This window comes from Sus scrofa, chromosome 15 (assembly GCF_000003025.6).
Source record: "Sus scrofa isolate TJ Tabasco breed Duroc chromosome 15, Sscrofa11.1, whole genome shotgun sequence".
Taxonomy (NCBI): Eukaryota; Metazoa; Chordata; class Mammalia; order Artiodactyla; family Suidae; genus Sus; species Sus scrofa.
The window spans coordinates 76,193,648-76,212,398 of NC_010457.5; the positions used below are offsets into that span (position 1 = coordinate 76,193,648).

Here is an 18,751-nt window from a genome sequence, read left to right on the forward strand (position 1 = left end):
ATATATTTGCATTTAAGTTTTAGGGATGTTCAGAAAATACCTATTATGGGGTAAGAGGTCATTGTCTTCCTTCAGCCTGGTCAGACTCTGGCTGAAGATACTTTTATGCAGACTTTACATTGAATTTAAGTTTATTTTCTATTATACATGAAGTTTTTTGCATTTAAGATTGCACTGATTGTCTTCTCTTCCTTCCTCTACTGGTTAGAAGTCATCAGAGATTTAACTTATCATATTTGGTTTAAGTATGTACATGAAAGAAATGGTTTTTTGAATTAGTAGAACATCTGTTTTCAAGAAGTGATTGCTGCTTTTGAAAATATCTGAAGTCACAGAGTGGTTTAGTTTTTGTAAGGAGTTGATTCAACAGTCTCAAAGTGAACTGAAAATATGTAATGACAGACAGGAGGAGAGGCATTGTGCTGATAATAAACACGTCTCTGGTTATTCTCAAACATAAATTTTATTTTATTTTTAAATTTTTTTTGTTATAGTTCATTTATAGTGTTCTGTGAATTTCTGCTGTACAGCAAAGTGACCCAGTTATGCATATATATATATATATATATATACATTCTTTTTCTCAAATTATCTTACGTCATGTCCTATCACAAGTGATTAGATATACTTTCCTGTGCTGTACAGCAGGATCTTATTGCTTATCCACTCCAAATGCTATCATTTGCATCTACTAACCCCACACTCCCAGGTCATCCCATTCACTCCCCCTCCCCCTTGGCAACCACAAGTCTGTTCTCCATGTATATGAGTTTGTTTCTTTTCTGTAGATAGGTTCATTTGTGCCATATATTACATCCAGATGTAAGTGATATCATATGATACTTGTCTTTCTCCTTCTTACTTTACTTAGTATGAGAATCTCTAGTTCCATCCATGTTGCTGTAAATGGCATTATTTTGTTCTTTTTTATGGCTGATCAAACCTATACCTCTGCAGTGACCTGAGCCACAGCAGTTGGATTCCTAATCCACTGCACCACAGTGGGAACTACACACATGCTTTAAATATCTTGGCAAACTCATATCTTTTAAGAGCAGCAGTGAAGATGTATTTTTTTTCCTTTTTTATCTGAAGATGGAAAAATTGTGTTGTATATAACTGTATATAAATGTAGTCTGAAATTTTCAATCGTGTTAGTACTGTGTGAATTTTGAGAAATAAATTGGCTTGGGAGTTCCCATCGTGGCTCAGCGGAAACAAATTTGATGAGCATCCATGAGGATGCAGTTTCGATCCCTGGCCTCGCTCAGCAGGTTAGAGATCTGGCGTGGCTGTGTATTAGGCTGGTGGCTACATCTCCATTCAACCCCTAACCTGGAAACCTCTGTATGCCATGGGTGTGGCCCTAAAAAAAAAATACAAAATAAAGGAGAAATAAATTGGCTTTAGCAATGTGTGCTGCAGATTTTTTTTTTTTTTTTTAGGGTCACACCTGTGGCATATAGAAGTTTCCCGGTTAGGGATTAAATCGGAGCTGCTGTTGCCAGCCTAAACCACAGTTGAGGATTAGTAGATACTTTTGCTTCTCTGTAGTTAAAAATCATAGTGTCTGTAGAATTTTATTTTATTTTATTTTTTTTGCTGTTCTGTTTAGGGCTGCACCTGTGGCATATATGAAGTTCCTGGGGCTAGGGGTTGAATTGGAGTTACAGCTGCCAGCCTATATCACAGCCACAGCAACGCGGGATCCAAGCCATGTCTGTGACCTACACCACAGCTCACAATAATGCCCGATCCTTGACGTGCCGAGCGAGAAGATCGAATCTGCATCCTCATGGATACTAGTTGGATTTGTTTCTGCTGTGCCACAATGGGAACTCTCCATAGTGTCTCCAGATTAATGGATTTATTAATCTGAAAATAATGCATTATTAATTATTAATGGAAAATTGAATTAAAGTTATATCAAACTTTTGTATCTGATTCGTTTATTAAATTTAATTATTTACAAAAGAAATCAAGAGAGTGATTAAATACTGAGTTGTTACTCTTTTAGACCTATTACCTGAGGAAATGTAAGAACACATAACTTAGTAATAGAAGAACTGTAACATTGGGTATGGTTCATTGAAAAAACTCTGTGGGGTTACCCTGTAAAACTGCTTATACTGTAATATAGTAGAGCTGTACCTGAGTATTTTGGTTCATGTGATTCTGTTTTTTTCAGATCTCTTATCTAATTCTAGTTCCTGTTTAAGCATTCCCACTGAACCTGTCCATTCATAGTTGGCTCTTGATGCACTTACATATATAGCTGATGGTTCAGAGCAGTATCCCAAGATAATTTGCTGCAGCAAAGATTGATAGAATTTCTGGTTTATTCTGAGTGATAAATATTAAAGAAAATGAGAGAAGGAGATAGCCAAAGTATTAAAAATATTCAGTTCATCATATACAAGTTGAGGCCTTCCTGTTGATTTAAGAATGGCAAGGAGGTAGAGATAAGCAAGAGACAGCCTAGCCCCTCAAGTGGTGGAACCTGGCTTTAGAAACAGGCTTTCCAGTAGATAATTTTCTTCCCCCTTTGAATACCTTTATTTAAAAGGGGCATGCTATTCCTGTTTCCTCTATGCATAAAGAGAGCATCTTGAGTCCAGTGGAAATAAGCATATCTAACCCTCTGTTACTTCCCTGGTATATTCCTACCAGAAAAAAGTAAATGCTTCTGTGTGCTAGAGTAAGCAATGCTCTAGTGAGTATTCTCTCTAATAAAGTTAGTTTTCATTTATGAAGGGTACTTTTAAAGGAATAGATAAGTTATTAAATCCTATACATTTTTTTCCAAAACATAAAAAATTAGATAACTTTGGAGTTTTTGTCCTTAATAGTATGATTTTTGTTTGTTTGTTTATTTATTTATTTTTACTTTTTAGGGCCACACCTGTGGCATATGGAAGTTCCCAGGCTAGGGGTTGAATTGGAGCTGTTGCTGCTGGCTTCCACCACAGCCACAGCAACGCCAGATCCAAGCCGTGTCTGTGACCTACACCATAGCTCACAGCAATGCAGGATCCTTAACCCACTGAGTGAGGCCAGGGATCCAACCCGCAACCTCATGGTTCCTAGTCAGATTCTTTAACCACTGTGCCACTATGGGACCTCCTAAAATTGTTATTACTGTTTTAAATTAAGTGCCATGGATATCTTTCTTATAATTATTTTGAATCTTAGTAGAAATTTTAGATAAATGGCTTATATTTAAGGACAAGTACTTACTTATTGTTCTAGTAACTGCTTTATATTAAATTAAAAGGATTAACTATTTTATTATTTATTTACTGTGGACATTATAAAAATGTAGCTTGATATTGTTAGTATTAGCATTGAATTATTGAAAGGATAGCCTTAATTTTTTTGCTATATTCAGGTGTTTGAGGTTGATAGGTTCTTAATTATAGTAAGGTTTAAATGAGATTAGCAACTTAAATCATTATGTGATAAAGTTTATTTTTCTTATATAGATCAGTCCATAATGGATGTTTTGAAACATAAAAGTTTCTTAGAAGAACTGTTATTTTGGACTATAAAGTATGAATTTCCCCAGAAGATGGTGACTTTCTTACTCAACATGCTTCCAGATCAAGAGTATAAGGTATATACATTTTTCCCTTACTTTCTGAACTTTGCTCCCTTTCTTTGCTTTTGAACTACTAAGTCTTTTGATGTATTTCTCAGCTCTGTTGCCAAAGTAGGGCCTACACAAAAAGCACAGTTTTATAGATCTGAGCAGAAGCACCATTATAGAGCTTGATTCCTTACAGTTGCCTTTCTGCATAAAACTTGATCCAATAGGATTGCTTGGGATAAACAAATACACCATTGGACAAATAAATATGTAGTTACTCAGTAAGTTCTCTAAAGGAAAGAGCTGTACAAGGTACTATGAGAATGGTTTACTGGGGGCAGCTGAATTTAGGGGGGTTAGGAATGGCAAAAGCTATGGAGTTAGTAGTTGCTGGCTATAACTGTTAAAGACAACAGTTTCTGACTTGTATACATGTAGGTAGGTGAAGTCTTTTGTCTCAGAGGGTGTGGCTAGGGCAAAGTTACACTGCCTAGTGTCTGAAGAGACTATAAATCATGTTGTAGTTATTTTTATGATTTAACTAATAAAGCCTCTTTGGGAGTGAAGCTTTAATAATGCCATTGTTTTGTGTCTATATCAGCTTATGAAGGCAATAGAGGAAGTGTTATGTCACACAGAAAAGAATATTTAGCCAGAATAGCGGTCAGCTTTCAGATCAAATATGTGAAGATATTTCTTTTGGAGTAATCACATCGAAGCATTATTTAGTTATAGAAACAACTCTATGATGGTTTTCAGATGAGACTTTAGATTTTGTTAGAGTTGGTAGCACAGGACAGAGACACATACTTGGACATTATTAAATTTGATATATTTGTAAGCACAGTTAAGATTTGTATTTTCAAACTGTATTTGTAATTGCTTTTAAACTTTAATAATTTAAAATGCATATTAAACATTTTTTTAACCATCAAAGTATTTGCTAATTTTCCAAAAAAAAGAAAATGTGAGACTACCATCTCCTTACCTTGGACATCATCATAAGCTATATAATAGCTTTAAAATGCCAATATAATATACTAGAAAATGTGTTCTAAAACTCAAACTGTTTTTTTTTTCTTTCTATTTAAAACATTTGCAGGTTGCTTTTACAAAAACTTTTGTTCAGCATTATGCTTTCATTATGAAAACACTGAAGAAAAGTCATGAATCAGACACAATGTCTAACAGAATTGTGCATATTAGTGTTCAGTTGTTCAGCAATGAGGAGCTAGCCAGACAGGTAACAGAAGAATGTCAGCTGCTGGATATTATGGTCACTGTGCTATTATACATGATGGAAAGTTGCCTTATTAAAAGTGAACTACAAGGTAAACTCAGAATTATTTCACTAGTTTTATAAGTATACTTTGTATAACCATCCTTAAAAACTCCTTGTATGCTGAAAAATAGCTTTAAAAATATTATAAAATAATACACATTTGTTAAGGAAAATTTTTGAAGTTTCAGCAAAATTTGAAAAAAAACTGTAAAATCCCTATAGTTTTGTTGAGCATAGATAACTTACATTTTGGGATATTTCCTTTCTGTCTTTTTGTGTGATATGAGTATATTTATAGATACAGATATGTACTTTAAAATATGCTATTTTACACATCAAGAATATGTAGTTTAATGATTGCAAGTAGTTAATATCATTTAACCTTACCATAATTTATTTAACCATTTTCTTTTTAGATATGTTTCTGTTTTTTTAAATTAGTTCAGCTTTGGGCATTTTATATATGTATACTTTAATAGTTTAAAAGTTGGAATAGGAGTTCCCGTTGTGGCTCAGTGGAAATGAATCTGACTAGTATCCATGAGGATGCAAGTTTGATCCCTGGCCTTGCTCAGTGGGTTAAGGATCCAGTGTTGCTGTGGCTGTGGCATAGACCAGTGGCTACAGCTCTGATTCTACTCCTAGACTAAGAAACTCCATATGCTGCAGGTGGGCCCTAAAAAGACAAAAAGACAAAAAAAAAGGGGGGGGGAAATGAATTTTGCCTTTCATATGTTCCTTTAGCGTGGTCTTTAATTTTTCTGCTTTATGCCTACTTCATGGTTAATACACCTCAAATTTGCCTTAACATTTCTAGGAATTCCTCCCATTCTTATTTATTTGTGGTCTTTGATCTTGATTTACCTTTCTGTAATAATTTATATTATTTGAGTATTTGCTATGTACTTGGCAGTATGTTAATACTATTTATTTGTTGCCTCAAGCTTCTGAACAATTCTTTGGATTGGCATTATTATTTCCACTGCAAAGATGAGTGAGTAAATTGAGGCTTAGAAAATTTGAGTCATTTGCCATAGATTATATGGTTAGTAGATGACAAAGCCAGGGACTTTATATCTCCTGATGTCAGAATCTTAGTTCTTAGCCACAACGCAGCCTGGCCAACATTAATAGGACTGCTTCTTCACTTGTTGGCACTTGGAGCTAAACTTAAAAAATAACAACAAACAATGCCTCAAGGTAAATCTTAGGACTTTCCATTCTCTGTGGATGGGAGATCTTGTTGTACTTGAGACTTTTACTGTTGACTCATCTTGCATATCAGCGCTTATTTTTTCTTTATACTGATAGTCTCCATATTCTCAGATGCGATACCATAGCCTGAAAATTTATGTAGGCCTCAGTGCAGGGCGTGATGCCTTATATGTAATAGTAGCTCGCTAATAATTATGGTAGCTACCATCCTTTGAGCATTATATACAATGTTTTTTTTCCAGTGCTTTAAATGTATTATCCAATTTAACCATTAGTGATTCTGTGGAATATTTGTAAATGTATTTCTCCCATTTTGTAGATGAGGCAGTTGTGACCTAGGGAGTTAAATCAAGTCGATAGTTATTATAGCTGTTAAGTGGTAAGGCTGGGTATCTGAGCTTCAAAGCCCATACCCCTGCCCACTGGCTGCCCTCACAGCATATGGAAGTTCCTGTGCCAGGGATAGACTCTGAGCCACAGCTGCAACCTACACAACAGCTGTGTCAACGCTGGATCCTTAACTTACTTTGCCAGTTCAGAGATTGAACCTGCACCTCCACAGAAACAATGTCAGATCCTTAATGAACTGTGCCACAGCAGGAATTCCACCTCTTTACTTTTTTTTAAGAGGAAAACTGAGAGGCTACTTTGTATGATGGTTTTTCCTATCTTTGTGTAGGATGACCTTTTTTTTTTCTTAGAGATTTACTTATTACATTTATTGCTCTTTCTTTTTTCTTTTTGAAATAGTATCTATCATCATTCAGCTGTATCAATGATACTCTTTTTTTTTTTTTTTTTGGTCTTTTTTTAGGGCTGTACCCATGACACATGGAAGTTCCCAGGCTAGGGGTTGAAATGGGGCTATAGCTGCTGGCCTACGCCACAGCTACAGCAATGCCACATCCGATCTATGTCTACGAACTACATTACAGCTCATGGCAGTGCTGGATCCTTGACCCACTGAAGGAGACTAGGGATTGAACCTGCTTCCTCCTGGATGCTAGTCAGATTCATTGCCACTGAGCCATGACTGGAACTCCTCAATGATATTCTTACACGTAGAATTATATTATTAGAAAAGGACTTTTATAAAAAAGTAATATTTTTAATTTATAAACTGGAAAAATTAAAAAAAACAGAAGTATCTATTCTTTTGAAACGAATGTGAATGTGGAGTCTATTTTCTTGACGAAGTGGTTTAACTATGTTTATTATATATGGTTTGCATTTCAAGAAAGAATGTTCGGGAAGATGTATATGAGTCTGTTTTCCTCCCCCCGCCCCCGACAGCTCTCCTGAGAGAGTTTTTATATTTGTTTCCTTGTCTTCCATTTGCTTATTAACCCAATCTAGTATCTGCTTCTGTCATTCTCTTTCTCTCTCCAAAATTGTGCATGACTCCAGTGACTGGATGTCCTTCTTTTTCCAGAACAGTTCCAAGTGATGTCTGTTATTTTGACACAGTTTTTTTTTGTTCGTTTGTTTTTCTTTTTGTTTTTTGGCCACACTCATGGCATATGGAAGTTCCTGGGCCAAGGATTGAGTCCAAGTCGCAGCTGTGACCTGTGCCACAGCTGCAGCAACACTGGATCCTTAACCCATTGAGTGAGGCCAGGGAATCAAACCCTCAGCCTCACGGAGACAATGTCGGGTTCTTAACCTGCTGAGCCACAATGGGAACTCCTCCAACATAGTTTTTAATACAGTCCTTTTTGCTCTCAAAAGAGCCCTAGTTTATACAACAAATTATATAATCACCGTTTCTGTAACTGCATGGCAAGGAAGCCAGTGGCAACACTTTGGTCCTGATCTTGCTTGATTTTCATTAGCATGTCACACTGTTGATTCTTTGTTCTTTGTGTGGCCTAAAACTATTTTCTACCTGTTCTATTAATTTTGGTGTTTCTTGGCACTTGGTCATGGTGTCTCAGTGTTTCTCATGTTTCCCATATTTTCTGAAATTGTTACATGGTCTTGGTTGCTTTCTACACATACTTCCTTCTAGCGCAGTTAGTTTGTCCTAGAAATTCATAACAGAAATAGAATTTTCCAGAAGCTAAATAGCTATAAGTAGCATTCCTAAGATCTTTAAATATGAATGTATTTTTTTAGCCGTATATTATATTATTTCTAAGCCAAGTCTTTAGTTTCTATGGTGTTTTTTTTTCCTCTTTTAAAAGTAGCATAACATTTCATGATATTTACTGGTTTTCTAAAAGCACCATATGCTTTTTCTGTTTTTACTTGAAGAGTATTGGAATGAGCTTTAAATATTGAACTAGCTGCAGATATTACACAAGATCTCTATACTTTCTTTTTATTTTTTAACAGCCTCTATCTAGCCTTTGTATACATTGTTATTTGGCAGTATTTGAAAATTTTGTCTACATTGTTAGTAAACGTAGGAGCTAATACAATGAAAATTCACGTGGTCATAGTAATAGCTGAAGATTAAAAGGAAAAAGCCTCTAGTAGTACATGACCTCTTCCTTACACTTTTACTTTGTCATATTCATTTCTACACCATTGCTGCTTTGTGATTCCAAACCTTCCATATCCCTGAAATTTAACGATTTTTCTTATGAATATCTGTGTAAAATGGAACTTAAAACCATGTGTTGTATAACTATAGGAATGTTTGTAGTTGCTAATAATGCCAGATTTATTTTCTGTCTTGAATATCAAATTGTTTCGTGAACTATTTCTTTGGATGTCTATAAGCAACTCAAGATATACAATGTCCATACCAAATTCTCATTCTTTCTATATTAAGCCTGCTTCTTTTCTGTTATTGCATGTGTGCATGTGTATGTCTGTATGTATTAGCACTCAGATAGGTATTTTGGTACCACTCTAATCATCTACAGAGCTTCCCAATCTAAAAACATTAGAGTCATTTTGACTTCTTACTTCTTGTAGATATAGTGAACATCATCTGGTCTGTCATTTAAATCCTTCTAAATATCTTAGAATAGCCAGTTCTCAGATTCTAGCACCATAGTTCAAGCCATTGCTGTCTCTAGGCCTTCTACCTCTAGTCATCACCATCATCATTCATTCATTCATTTACTCATCTGTTTATCTATTTGCCGCACCTGTGGCTTGTGGAAGTTCCTGGGCCAGGGATCGAACTCGAGTCACAGCGGTGACAATGCTGGATCCTTAATCTGCTGAGCCACCAGGGAACTCCCATCACCACCCTCCTTTAGTCTCTTTTCATACTAAACGTCTAGTCATTTCCTCTCTCTTCAGCCTCTCTCTGTGGCTTGCCATTCTCTTCACATGAATTGCAAACATCTAGACTCATTTCTGCTACCTATCCTCCATATTCTTTGTTCTAGTAATTCCATCCTTTTTTGTACTGCTTCCTCTATCTAGAGCACCATTTCCTCCCCCATCTCTAGTCTATTTGATTAATCCCAATTTCTTTCTCACTCTGTAAATCTCTGTTTAAACATCTCTTCCTCAGGAAACTTTTCCTAAATTGTAGACCAGCTTTATTTGTTCTTATGACTTCCTGTACCTTTCCTGTTAGAGTCCTTACCACACTTTGTCTTCTTAGGTATTAATCTCAGTGGAGAGAGAGACTATATAAATCTTAATTTATTTACCACTTTATTCTCAGAGCTTGCTAAAATACCTGACCCTCTGTAGAAGCTCAGAAAATATTTGTTGATGAGTGAATGTCATTTATTAGTGACTCATTGATCTCTCTATATCTGTAGTTGAAAAGTACCAATTGGGTAAAATTGGAAGTTCTAATCGTTTTATGTCATTAAAGATTCCAAGGTGTTTTTCACAAGAACGGTAGGTAGTATTTAAAGCACTCTCAGGAAAAAAGTGATTTTTATTTAATTACATTCTGCTTATTCATCTTCTGATTTCAATTAAATAGGACAGTGATTCTCAACGTTTTTTTTTTTTTTTTTTTTTTTTTTTTAAAATCCCAGCATTATCCTATCGATATCAGTGGCTCATACAAGGTCACAGTGACGGTGGTTGTCAGTGAGGGTTTTTCTGAATCTCAGGCGTGGATAATTTGTAAAAGCCCTCTTACCTCTACTCTCTCATTCAGTTAGAGCCTCTCTATCCTATTGAGAAGCACTGAAAGAGAGCATACTTTAGGGGGTCCTATTCTTATATATTGTTAAATTTAAGGGTTGGGTCAAATAATTTCATAGACTGAAACCTGAATTTAACTTATGGAAAATAAGAAGTGCACTAGAAGCTGTCTTCACTGGTGAGTTTGATAACTAGGGGGTTAGTTAAAGAATTGATTAAAGTCATGGACTTGGAGAAGAGACTTGTGGTTGCCTGATGGGAGGGGGAGGGAGTGGGAGGGATCGGGAGCTTGGGCTTATCAGACACAACCTAGAATAGATTTACAAGGAGATCCTGCTGAATAGCATTGAGAACTATGTCTAGATACTCATGTCGCAACAGAAGAAAGGGTGGGGGAAAAAACTGTAACTGCAATGTATACATCTAAGGATGACCTGACCCCCTTGCTGTACAGTGGGAAAATAATAACAAAAAAAAAAAATTGATTAAAGTGAAGAATCATTAAAAAATGATACATATGAATCTTATAAACAGTGCTTTTTTTTTTTTTTTGGTCCTTTGTCCTTTTAGGGCTGCACCCACGGCATATGGAGGTTCCCAGGCTAGGGGTCTAATTGGAGCTGTAGCCGCCACCTGGTACCATAGCCACAGCAATCACAGATCCGAGCTGCATCTGTGGCCTACACCACAGCTCATGGCAACGCCGGATCCTTAACCCACTGAGCGAGGCCAAGGATCGAACCTGCAACCTCAATCAAGGTTCCTAGTCGGATTCGTTTCTGCTGCGCCATGACGGGAACTCCTAAACAGTGCATTTTAACTTAAAACACAGGAATGCATGTTTGTTCTCCAGTCTTAATTTGGGCAAAGCATTTTTAAGGTATGATTTTCTTTACTGGAGTTCTCCCTCATCTTTCTTATATATGCCGCATCTGTAAAGCATCATCAGAACATAAAGATTTTTTGTGACCAATGTGAATGTAAAATCCTTGTAGACTTTTATAATTTTTCTCCTCCAAGATTTTTTCAGGTGCTTTTATTGTCTCTCAAATGCTTATGGTCTAATTTTTGTAATACCTCTGTGCATTCATATTTTATCAGTTTATATACTTTTAATTTAAATTTTATAATTATAATAATAAAAAGAACAATTAGTATGAACAGAAACAAAAACAGACATTGGATAAGCAAATCTCTTGGGGCTTGTGTACTAGGGAATAGGCTACTTTGAGCATTCTGTGTATTATGGGTATTAGTGCTTTACAGTGGGAGTGGGAGGCCTGTTTGTCCAGTAAGTCAATTAAGCTGGAATACCTCAAAAGAGCTAATGTATATATAACTTCTTTAAATTTTTTTTTTAAACTATAGTTGGTTTACAGTATTGTGCCATTTTCTGCTGTACAGCAAAGTGACCCAGTCTTATATATATGTGTGTGTGTGTGTGTGTGTGTGTGTGTGTGTGTGTGTATATACACACACATTCTCTTTCTTATTATATTATCTTCCATAATGGTCTGTGCCAGGATATTGGATATAGTTCCCTGTGATATATAGTAGGACTTGACTGTTTATCCATTCTAAATGTAATAGTTTTCATCTACTGAGCCCAAACTCCCAGTCTATCCCACTTCCACCCTCTCCCCGTTGGCAATCACAAGTCCATTCTCTATGTCTGTGAGTCTTGTTTCTGTTCTATAGATAGGTTCATTTGTGCCATATTTTATTTTATTTTATTTTTTATTTTTATTTTATTTCATGTCGTTTTGTCTTCTTGCCTTTTTCTAGGGCTGCTCCCGCGGATATGGAGCTTCCCAGGCTAGGGGTCTAATCGGAGCTGTAGCTGCTGGCCTACGCCAGATCCACAACAGCTCGGGATATGAGCCGCGTCTGCGATCTACACCACAGCCCATGGCAACACTGGATCTTTAACCCACTGAGCAAGGCCAGGGATCAAACCCACAACCTTATGGTTCCTAGTCGGATTTGTTAACCATTGCGCCACGATGGGAACTCCATTTGTGCAATATTTTAGATTCCACATATAAGAGGTATCATATGGTACTTGTCTTTCTCCTCCTGACTTACTTTACTTAGTATGATAATCTCTAGTTGCATCCATGTTGCTGTAAATGGCATTATTTCATTCTGTTTTATGGGTGAGTAGTATTCTGTTTTAGATATATGTACCACATCTTTTTAATCGATTCATCTGTCAGTGGACATTTAGGTTGTTTCCATGTCTTGGCCATTGTGAATAATGCTGCAATGAATATATATCTTCATGTATCTTTTTGGGTGCTTGTATCTTTTTGGATTATAGTTTTGTCTAGATATATACCCAGGAGTGAGATTATAACTTCTTTTTTTTTTAAAAAGGGCCACATCTGCAGCATGTGGAAGTTCCCAGGCTAGGGGTCGAATAGGAGCTACAGCAACAGGGGATCCGAGTCACATCTACAACCTACACCATAGTTCACGGCAGCCCTGGATCCTTAACCCACTGAGCGAGGCCAGGGTTCGAACCTGCATTCTCAGGGATAGTAGTTGGGTTTGTTACCTCTGAGCCACAGTGGGAATTCCTGGGATTATTACTTCTAATAGTAAAAATTTTATACAAGGCTGATCCTCCTCATCCTTTCCTTCCAACAGTGTACTTTTAATTTCTTTTAGGTTTAAGAAATTTATGTGTGTTTTTTTGTTCTTCCATTTTGGAAATACTGTGTTGCCAAAAAATTTACGTGTTTGTTCGTTAGTTCGTTCTTTCTTTCTCTCTCTCTCTCTCTCTCTCTCTTTCTTTCTTTCTTTCTTTCTTTCTTGTCTTTTTGTCCTTTTTTTAGGGCTGCAACTGTGGCATATGGAGGTTCCCAGGCTAGGGGTCCAATCAGAGCTGTAGCCACCAGCCTACGCCAGAGCCACAGCAACACGGTATCTGAGCCGCGTCTGCAGCCTACACCACAGCTTACGGCAATGCCGGATCCTTAACCCATTGAGTGAGACCAGGGATCGAACCCTCAACCTCATGGTTCCTAGTCGGATTTGTTTCCGCTGTGCCACAGTGGGAACTCCTGTTTTTTTTACATGTTCTTTGAATTGAAGAAAGCAATTAAATATATATTGTTCAGGTCATACAGATTTGGTTGAAAAGATGGAATGAGATTAATCTAGGGATAAAAACATTTTATTGATTGTGACTGAAAATATTGCATTATGTCATTAAAATCAAGGAAGTAATAAGGTTTTATAAACATAACTAACTTAATGTAATATGTTAGACATGTAATAATTATTACAATGATGTGCCAAGTGTTATGTTAACTTTTCACTTAATTCCCTTAAGATAGGTGTCTTTCTCTGTTTTATAGATGAGGAAACTGATTCAGAGTTTTGTAATAAACCTAAAGCTGTATAGATGTTAAATTGCAGGATAGGGTTTGAATTTAGGTGTCTCTGATTCTAAAGTGTATAATCTGTATCATTTGTTAAGCCTTTTTTTTTTTAAACTAATTTTTTTGGTGTGTGTGTATCTATTTTAGATGAAGAAAATAGTTTACATGTGGTAGTAAATTGTGGAGAAGCATTGCTGAAGAATAACACTTACTGGCCTCTTGTCAGTGATTTTATTAATATACTTTCTCATCAAAGTGTGGCTAAGAGATTTTTAGAGGACCATGGTTTGTTAGTGACATGGATGAACTTTGTATCTTTCTTTCAAGGTAGGAATTTCAGTTTTTTTTCTTAATTTTTTTAGTTTGCAAAATGCCTGATGTTGAACTGTCAAACACTAATTAAAAGATAATAACACATCATTTAGTTACATGTGAAATGCCTCATTTTATTCTATTTTATTTTATTTTATTGACTTTTAGGGCTGTAAGTGTGGCATTTGGAAGTTCCCAGGCCAGGGGGTCGAACTGGGGCTGTAACTGCCTGCTTATGCCATGGCCATAGCAACTTGGAATCCAAGCTCCATCTGCAGCCTGCACCATAGCTCATGGCAATGCTGGATCCTTAACCCAAGTGAGCAAGGCCAGGGATTGAACCTGCATCCTCATGGATACTAGTCAGGTTTGTTTCCATTGAGCCACATGAGAACTCCACATGTCTCATTTTAATGAGTTGCTGTTTGTAAGTGTTTTAATAAAGTATTAATGAAAACATATGTTATGGAATGTCAAACTATTACATAGGAAACAGGAGTTAAATTTTTTTTTTTTGTCTTTTGCCATTTCTTGGGCCACTCCCACAGCATATGGAGGTTCCCAGGCTAGGGGTCCAGTCAGAGCTGCAGCCACTGGCCTACGCCAGAGCCACAGCAACTAGGGATCCGAGCCGCGTCTGCAGCCTACACCACAGCTCATGGCAATGCCGGATCTTTAACCCACTGAGCAAGAGCAGGGATTGAACCTGCAATCTCATGGTTCCCAGTCGGATTCGTTAGCCACTGAGCCACGATGGGAACTCCCAGGAGTTTAATTTTTAAAAGCATTTTAAAGCATTAAGCTAGAATAAATTTCTAATCTCTTCTCCAAGAAAGATTTGTAACATTGTCATAAAAATTTAAATCAGCATCAATTAAAATAGTTATGACTTTTTAATTTAATATAGTCAATTATGTTATTTAAGAGACACTTCACAAACTATTTCTAAGAAAACCTAGTTTGTAAAGAATTCCAAAAGAATTAGATTATTTTATTTTTAATAATTTATACATTTCTATACATATTGTGTCATTTTTGCCATTTGAGTGCATTAAAATTACTGTTTCATACGAGGAAGTGTTTTACTTGGTTTTCAATACAGGGATTTGCTTCCAGTTGACAAGGTTTATATCTTTTAATTTTTGTAAGGTATGAACTTAAACAAGAGAGAACTAAATGAGCACGTGGAATTTGAATCTCAGACCTACTATGCTGCTTTTGCTGCTGAACTTGAGGCCTGTGCACAGCCAATGTGGGGACTCCTGTCACATTGTAAAGTTAGGGTATGTGGAAAGTATTTTTGTTAATATCTCCATTTGCTTTAAACTAATTAAGAAAATGATTTGTGAAAACATTGATTTGTTTATTTGTATGTAATAATATTCAGTGTTTAATTCTGAATTCAGTTCTGTGAAAGTTGACCTGAGATGGTAATTATTATTCTTAGGCAGGTTGGAATTCCTTTATATTATCAGATCTTTCCAGTCTTCTCTTATTGTGGATAGTCTCTGGAGCTTTATAACTCTCCACATTCATCTTTATTGTTTCATTTTACCCGTTATCAATTAGTTGCCTAATGCTTCTTGTCTTTCAAGGGATCAGATATTCCTCAGTAAAGTTTATACTTTTAAGATTTCAAACAAAACCAGTGTACATTCCATACAACTTCCAGTTGTTTGTAAAAAAAAAATCTTAAGAGTATCAAAGCAACAACATAAATTCTTATAATTGGTTAGGAAACGCTTACTTATAATTGCATGCATTTATGTCTTTCTAGACAAATATATCTTTTACTTATGAATTTTAAAGTGTTGGTTCGATAGGTCTCCAGAATCTTTGGACAGTTCAGAAAAAATATTATCTCTTAACCTTATTGAACCAGGTACGTGAATCAGATTTTGCTGTGTAGATCCCATGAGATTCCAACTGGCTAGACTGTACCACTAAGCAAGTTGGACAAGATTTTATAGTGGTCTTGGCTCTGCCACTTCCTACTTAGGTGACTTGGTTAACTCGTTTAAAACTGAACTTCTCAGTCTTTTTCCTCTTCTTTTAAAAACTAAAGGAAAGAAAATAGAAATGGGACAGCACAAAGCCTGTTCTTCCTCATAGTTTTATTAAGAGACTATCTTACATATACTCTTTAAATGTGTGTAAGCCGATTTATATTTTCTCTTATGGCTCCACCTTTCTCTAAATGAAGATGACTCACAATTTTGTTACACTCTAGCCAGATTCACATTTTCAGTAGCTCCAGTTATTCGTGTAGATCTCCTTATAAGTAGCTGAAGTTTTTGAGATTCCTAACCAAATTTTTAGAAACATTTGCCCGTATTGTGCCCTTTGTGCCATTTTATGTATGGTGTCTTTTTTGTCTTTTTTAAAAAAAGTACTATTACTATTTTAGGGCTGCACATGTGTCATATGGAGGTTCCCAGGCTAGGGGTCAAATCAGAGCTGTAGCTGTAGGCTTACAATCACAGCTATAGCAATGCAAGATCTGAGCCGCATCTGTGACCTACATCACAGTGCATGGCAACGCTAGGTCCTTAACACACTGAGCGAGGCCAGGGATTGAACCTGCGTCCTCACTTCTGCTGAGTGAATGGTGTCTTAAATGATGCAGTTATGTGAGATAGAAACCTTCCCCCCTTGCTGCTCCAGCTGTGTTCAAGCTATAATCAGATACCATGAATTCTCTTTTACATTTCAGAAATCTCTCTATCACTTCTTTCCTCTGTCTTAATTTATTTCTTTATATTTTAAAAATCTGGGTTGTTAAGTAATTTCTCAACTGCTTTTCCTGCCTCTAGATTCTTCCTACTCTAATATGTTCCAATACTTAAGTTACTTCTAAGCTCTATGCATATCTCTGCTTTGCTTAAAAATCATTCAAGTTCTTATCTGTCTATAGGATAATGTCCATCTTTCCTATTGAGGTATTTAAGACCTTCCACAGTTTGCCCTCAGCTTGTCTCTTTGCTTTCCTGTAACCCCTCTACCTCCATGCTTTCCTTGGATTGATTACCATTCCTCAACACACAATTCCTTCTTGATTCCAGGTCTTTTGTTCAAGATAGTCCCTTTTTGGTCATATACTTTCAATCTGTCTGCTTAGTCTACTGCTTTTCTTATGTGAGAAATCATATGGGAAGCTTTAAAAATACTTTCTGTAAGTATTTGTGAGATGGTGAGACAGACAGTGCCCAAGTCTCACTGTCAGAGAGTTTGATTTCAGTGGTGTGCAGTAGGACTTTGGCAGCAATTCTAACTGGAGTGAAAAACCATTAGTATTAGCTCTTCAAAAACTGTACTCTTAAGACTCAGATGATAGGTAATTGGCTCATTTAAATTCTTGCAGATTTATGATTACAGTCTCTGTTTTTGTAGTACCTTGTTTAATCTCTACTGTAGCATTTATCAAAAAACTGTCACATAATATTTATTTGTTCATTAATTAAAAAAAAAATCTGTTGAATACTGTTCTTTGTCAGATGCTATCTAGATGCTGGGTTTTTGGTCATGACCCAAATTGATGTGGTTCCTGTTCTCTTGGAGCAGTCTAATAGGGAGACAGACATTTAGTAAATAAGCACATAGGTTTATTTCGTAAGCTTTTATAAGTGTTCTGCAGGAAAATATCATATGGCTATGAGAGTAATGGGTGTGGGGACTGATTAGATTTGAGGATCAGGGAAGGCCTTTCCAAAGAAAGAATATCAAGGAGCCAGCAATGTGAAGAATAAAAGTAGGGTTAGTGGTGGTAGTAGGGTAAAGAGTATGGAGTAACCTACCTCCAGTAGGAAAGTGATTAGTCCTTTTATGGAGTTTGTGTTTGGAGTCATAGAGTAGAAAAAAAATAGAGTTGGAAAGATAGGCAGGGATTGGATTATTAATGCAGGTTCTTAGAGATCATGCTCATGAGCCTTGGTTTTCATCTTAAGGAGAAGCTAGTGATTATTTTAAGTAGGGGTTTGATGTGATCAGATTGCCATTGTAAAGATCATTCTGTTTGCTGGGAAGACTGGATTGGGGGAAGAGTGTGGAGCATCAAGACTAGAAGCAGATAGACCAATTAAGATCCTGTGATAATAGTCTAGGAAATTCAGATTTGAAATTCAAGGTATAAATCAAGGTGCATTTTGGATATTAAAAATGTGTTTGGGGTATATAACCAACAGGCGTGGTAATGGATTATTGTTATTGATGAGTAAGAAAACTTTTAGGTAACTATGCGTGGAGGTAATTTTACAGAGGTGAAAAAGATGTATAGAAAAGCAGGTTTAGGAATTCCCATCATGGTTCTGTGGTTAACGAACCCGACTAGCATCCATGAGGACATGGGTTTGATCCTTGGCCTTGCTCAGTGGGTTAAGGATCGGTATTGTCCCTGAGCTGTGATGTAGGTCGCAGACACGGCTCAGATCCCAAGTTGCTGTGACTGTGGTGTAGGCTGGCAGCTACAGCTCTGATTGGACCCCTAGCCTGGGAACCTCCATATGCTGCAGGTGCAGCCCTAGAAAGACATCAAAAAAAAAAAAAAAAAAAGGAAAAAGCTGAAAAAAATAGAAGAGCAGGTTTCGAGAGATTGGAGTTATTTTTGGATATGTTAAGTTTGAGATGTATCTGAAACATATAAGTGGAAATAGTGAATGGACTGGTTGGGTATATGAGTTTTGTGCTCAAAAGAAAGTCTGGACTAGGGTTATAAATTTTAGACCCTTGGGAATATAAATGGTATTTATCGCCAGGGAACGGCAAGTGGTCAATTAGAGGGAGAAGAGATATGGACCTTGAAGAAAAAACTAGCTTTTAGTTATCAGAAAGGGAAAGGAGAAAAACCACAAGAGGGTAGCATCATACAAGCCAATAAAAATGATGATTTAGGAGGGGGGATTGATATGA

The 18,751-nt window shown here is 36.5% G+C and overlaps 1 protein-coding gene across 1 annotated transcript in view; it reads left to right on the forward strand.

Annotated features, from left to right (window-relative positions):
* The window catches only part of UBR3 (ubiquitin protein ligase E3 component n-recognin 3 (putative)), a 225,364-nt gene that overhangs the window by 58,192 nt on the left and 148,421 nt on the right, over positions 1-18,751 (forward strand). The window contains 4 exon segments of the mRNA XM_021076503.1: positions 3,483-3,613; positions 4,689-4,917; positions 13,682-13,861; positions 14,996-15,129. Coding sequence (XP_020932162.1) covers positions 3,483-3,613; positions 4,689-4,917; positions 13,682-13,861; positions 14,996-15,129 — 674 coding nt within the window.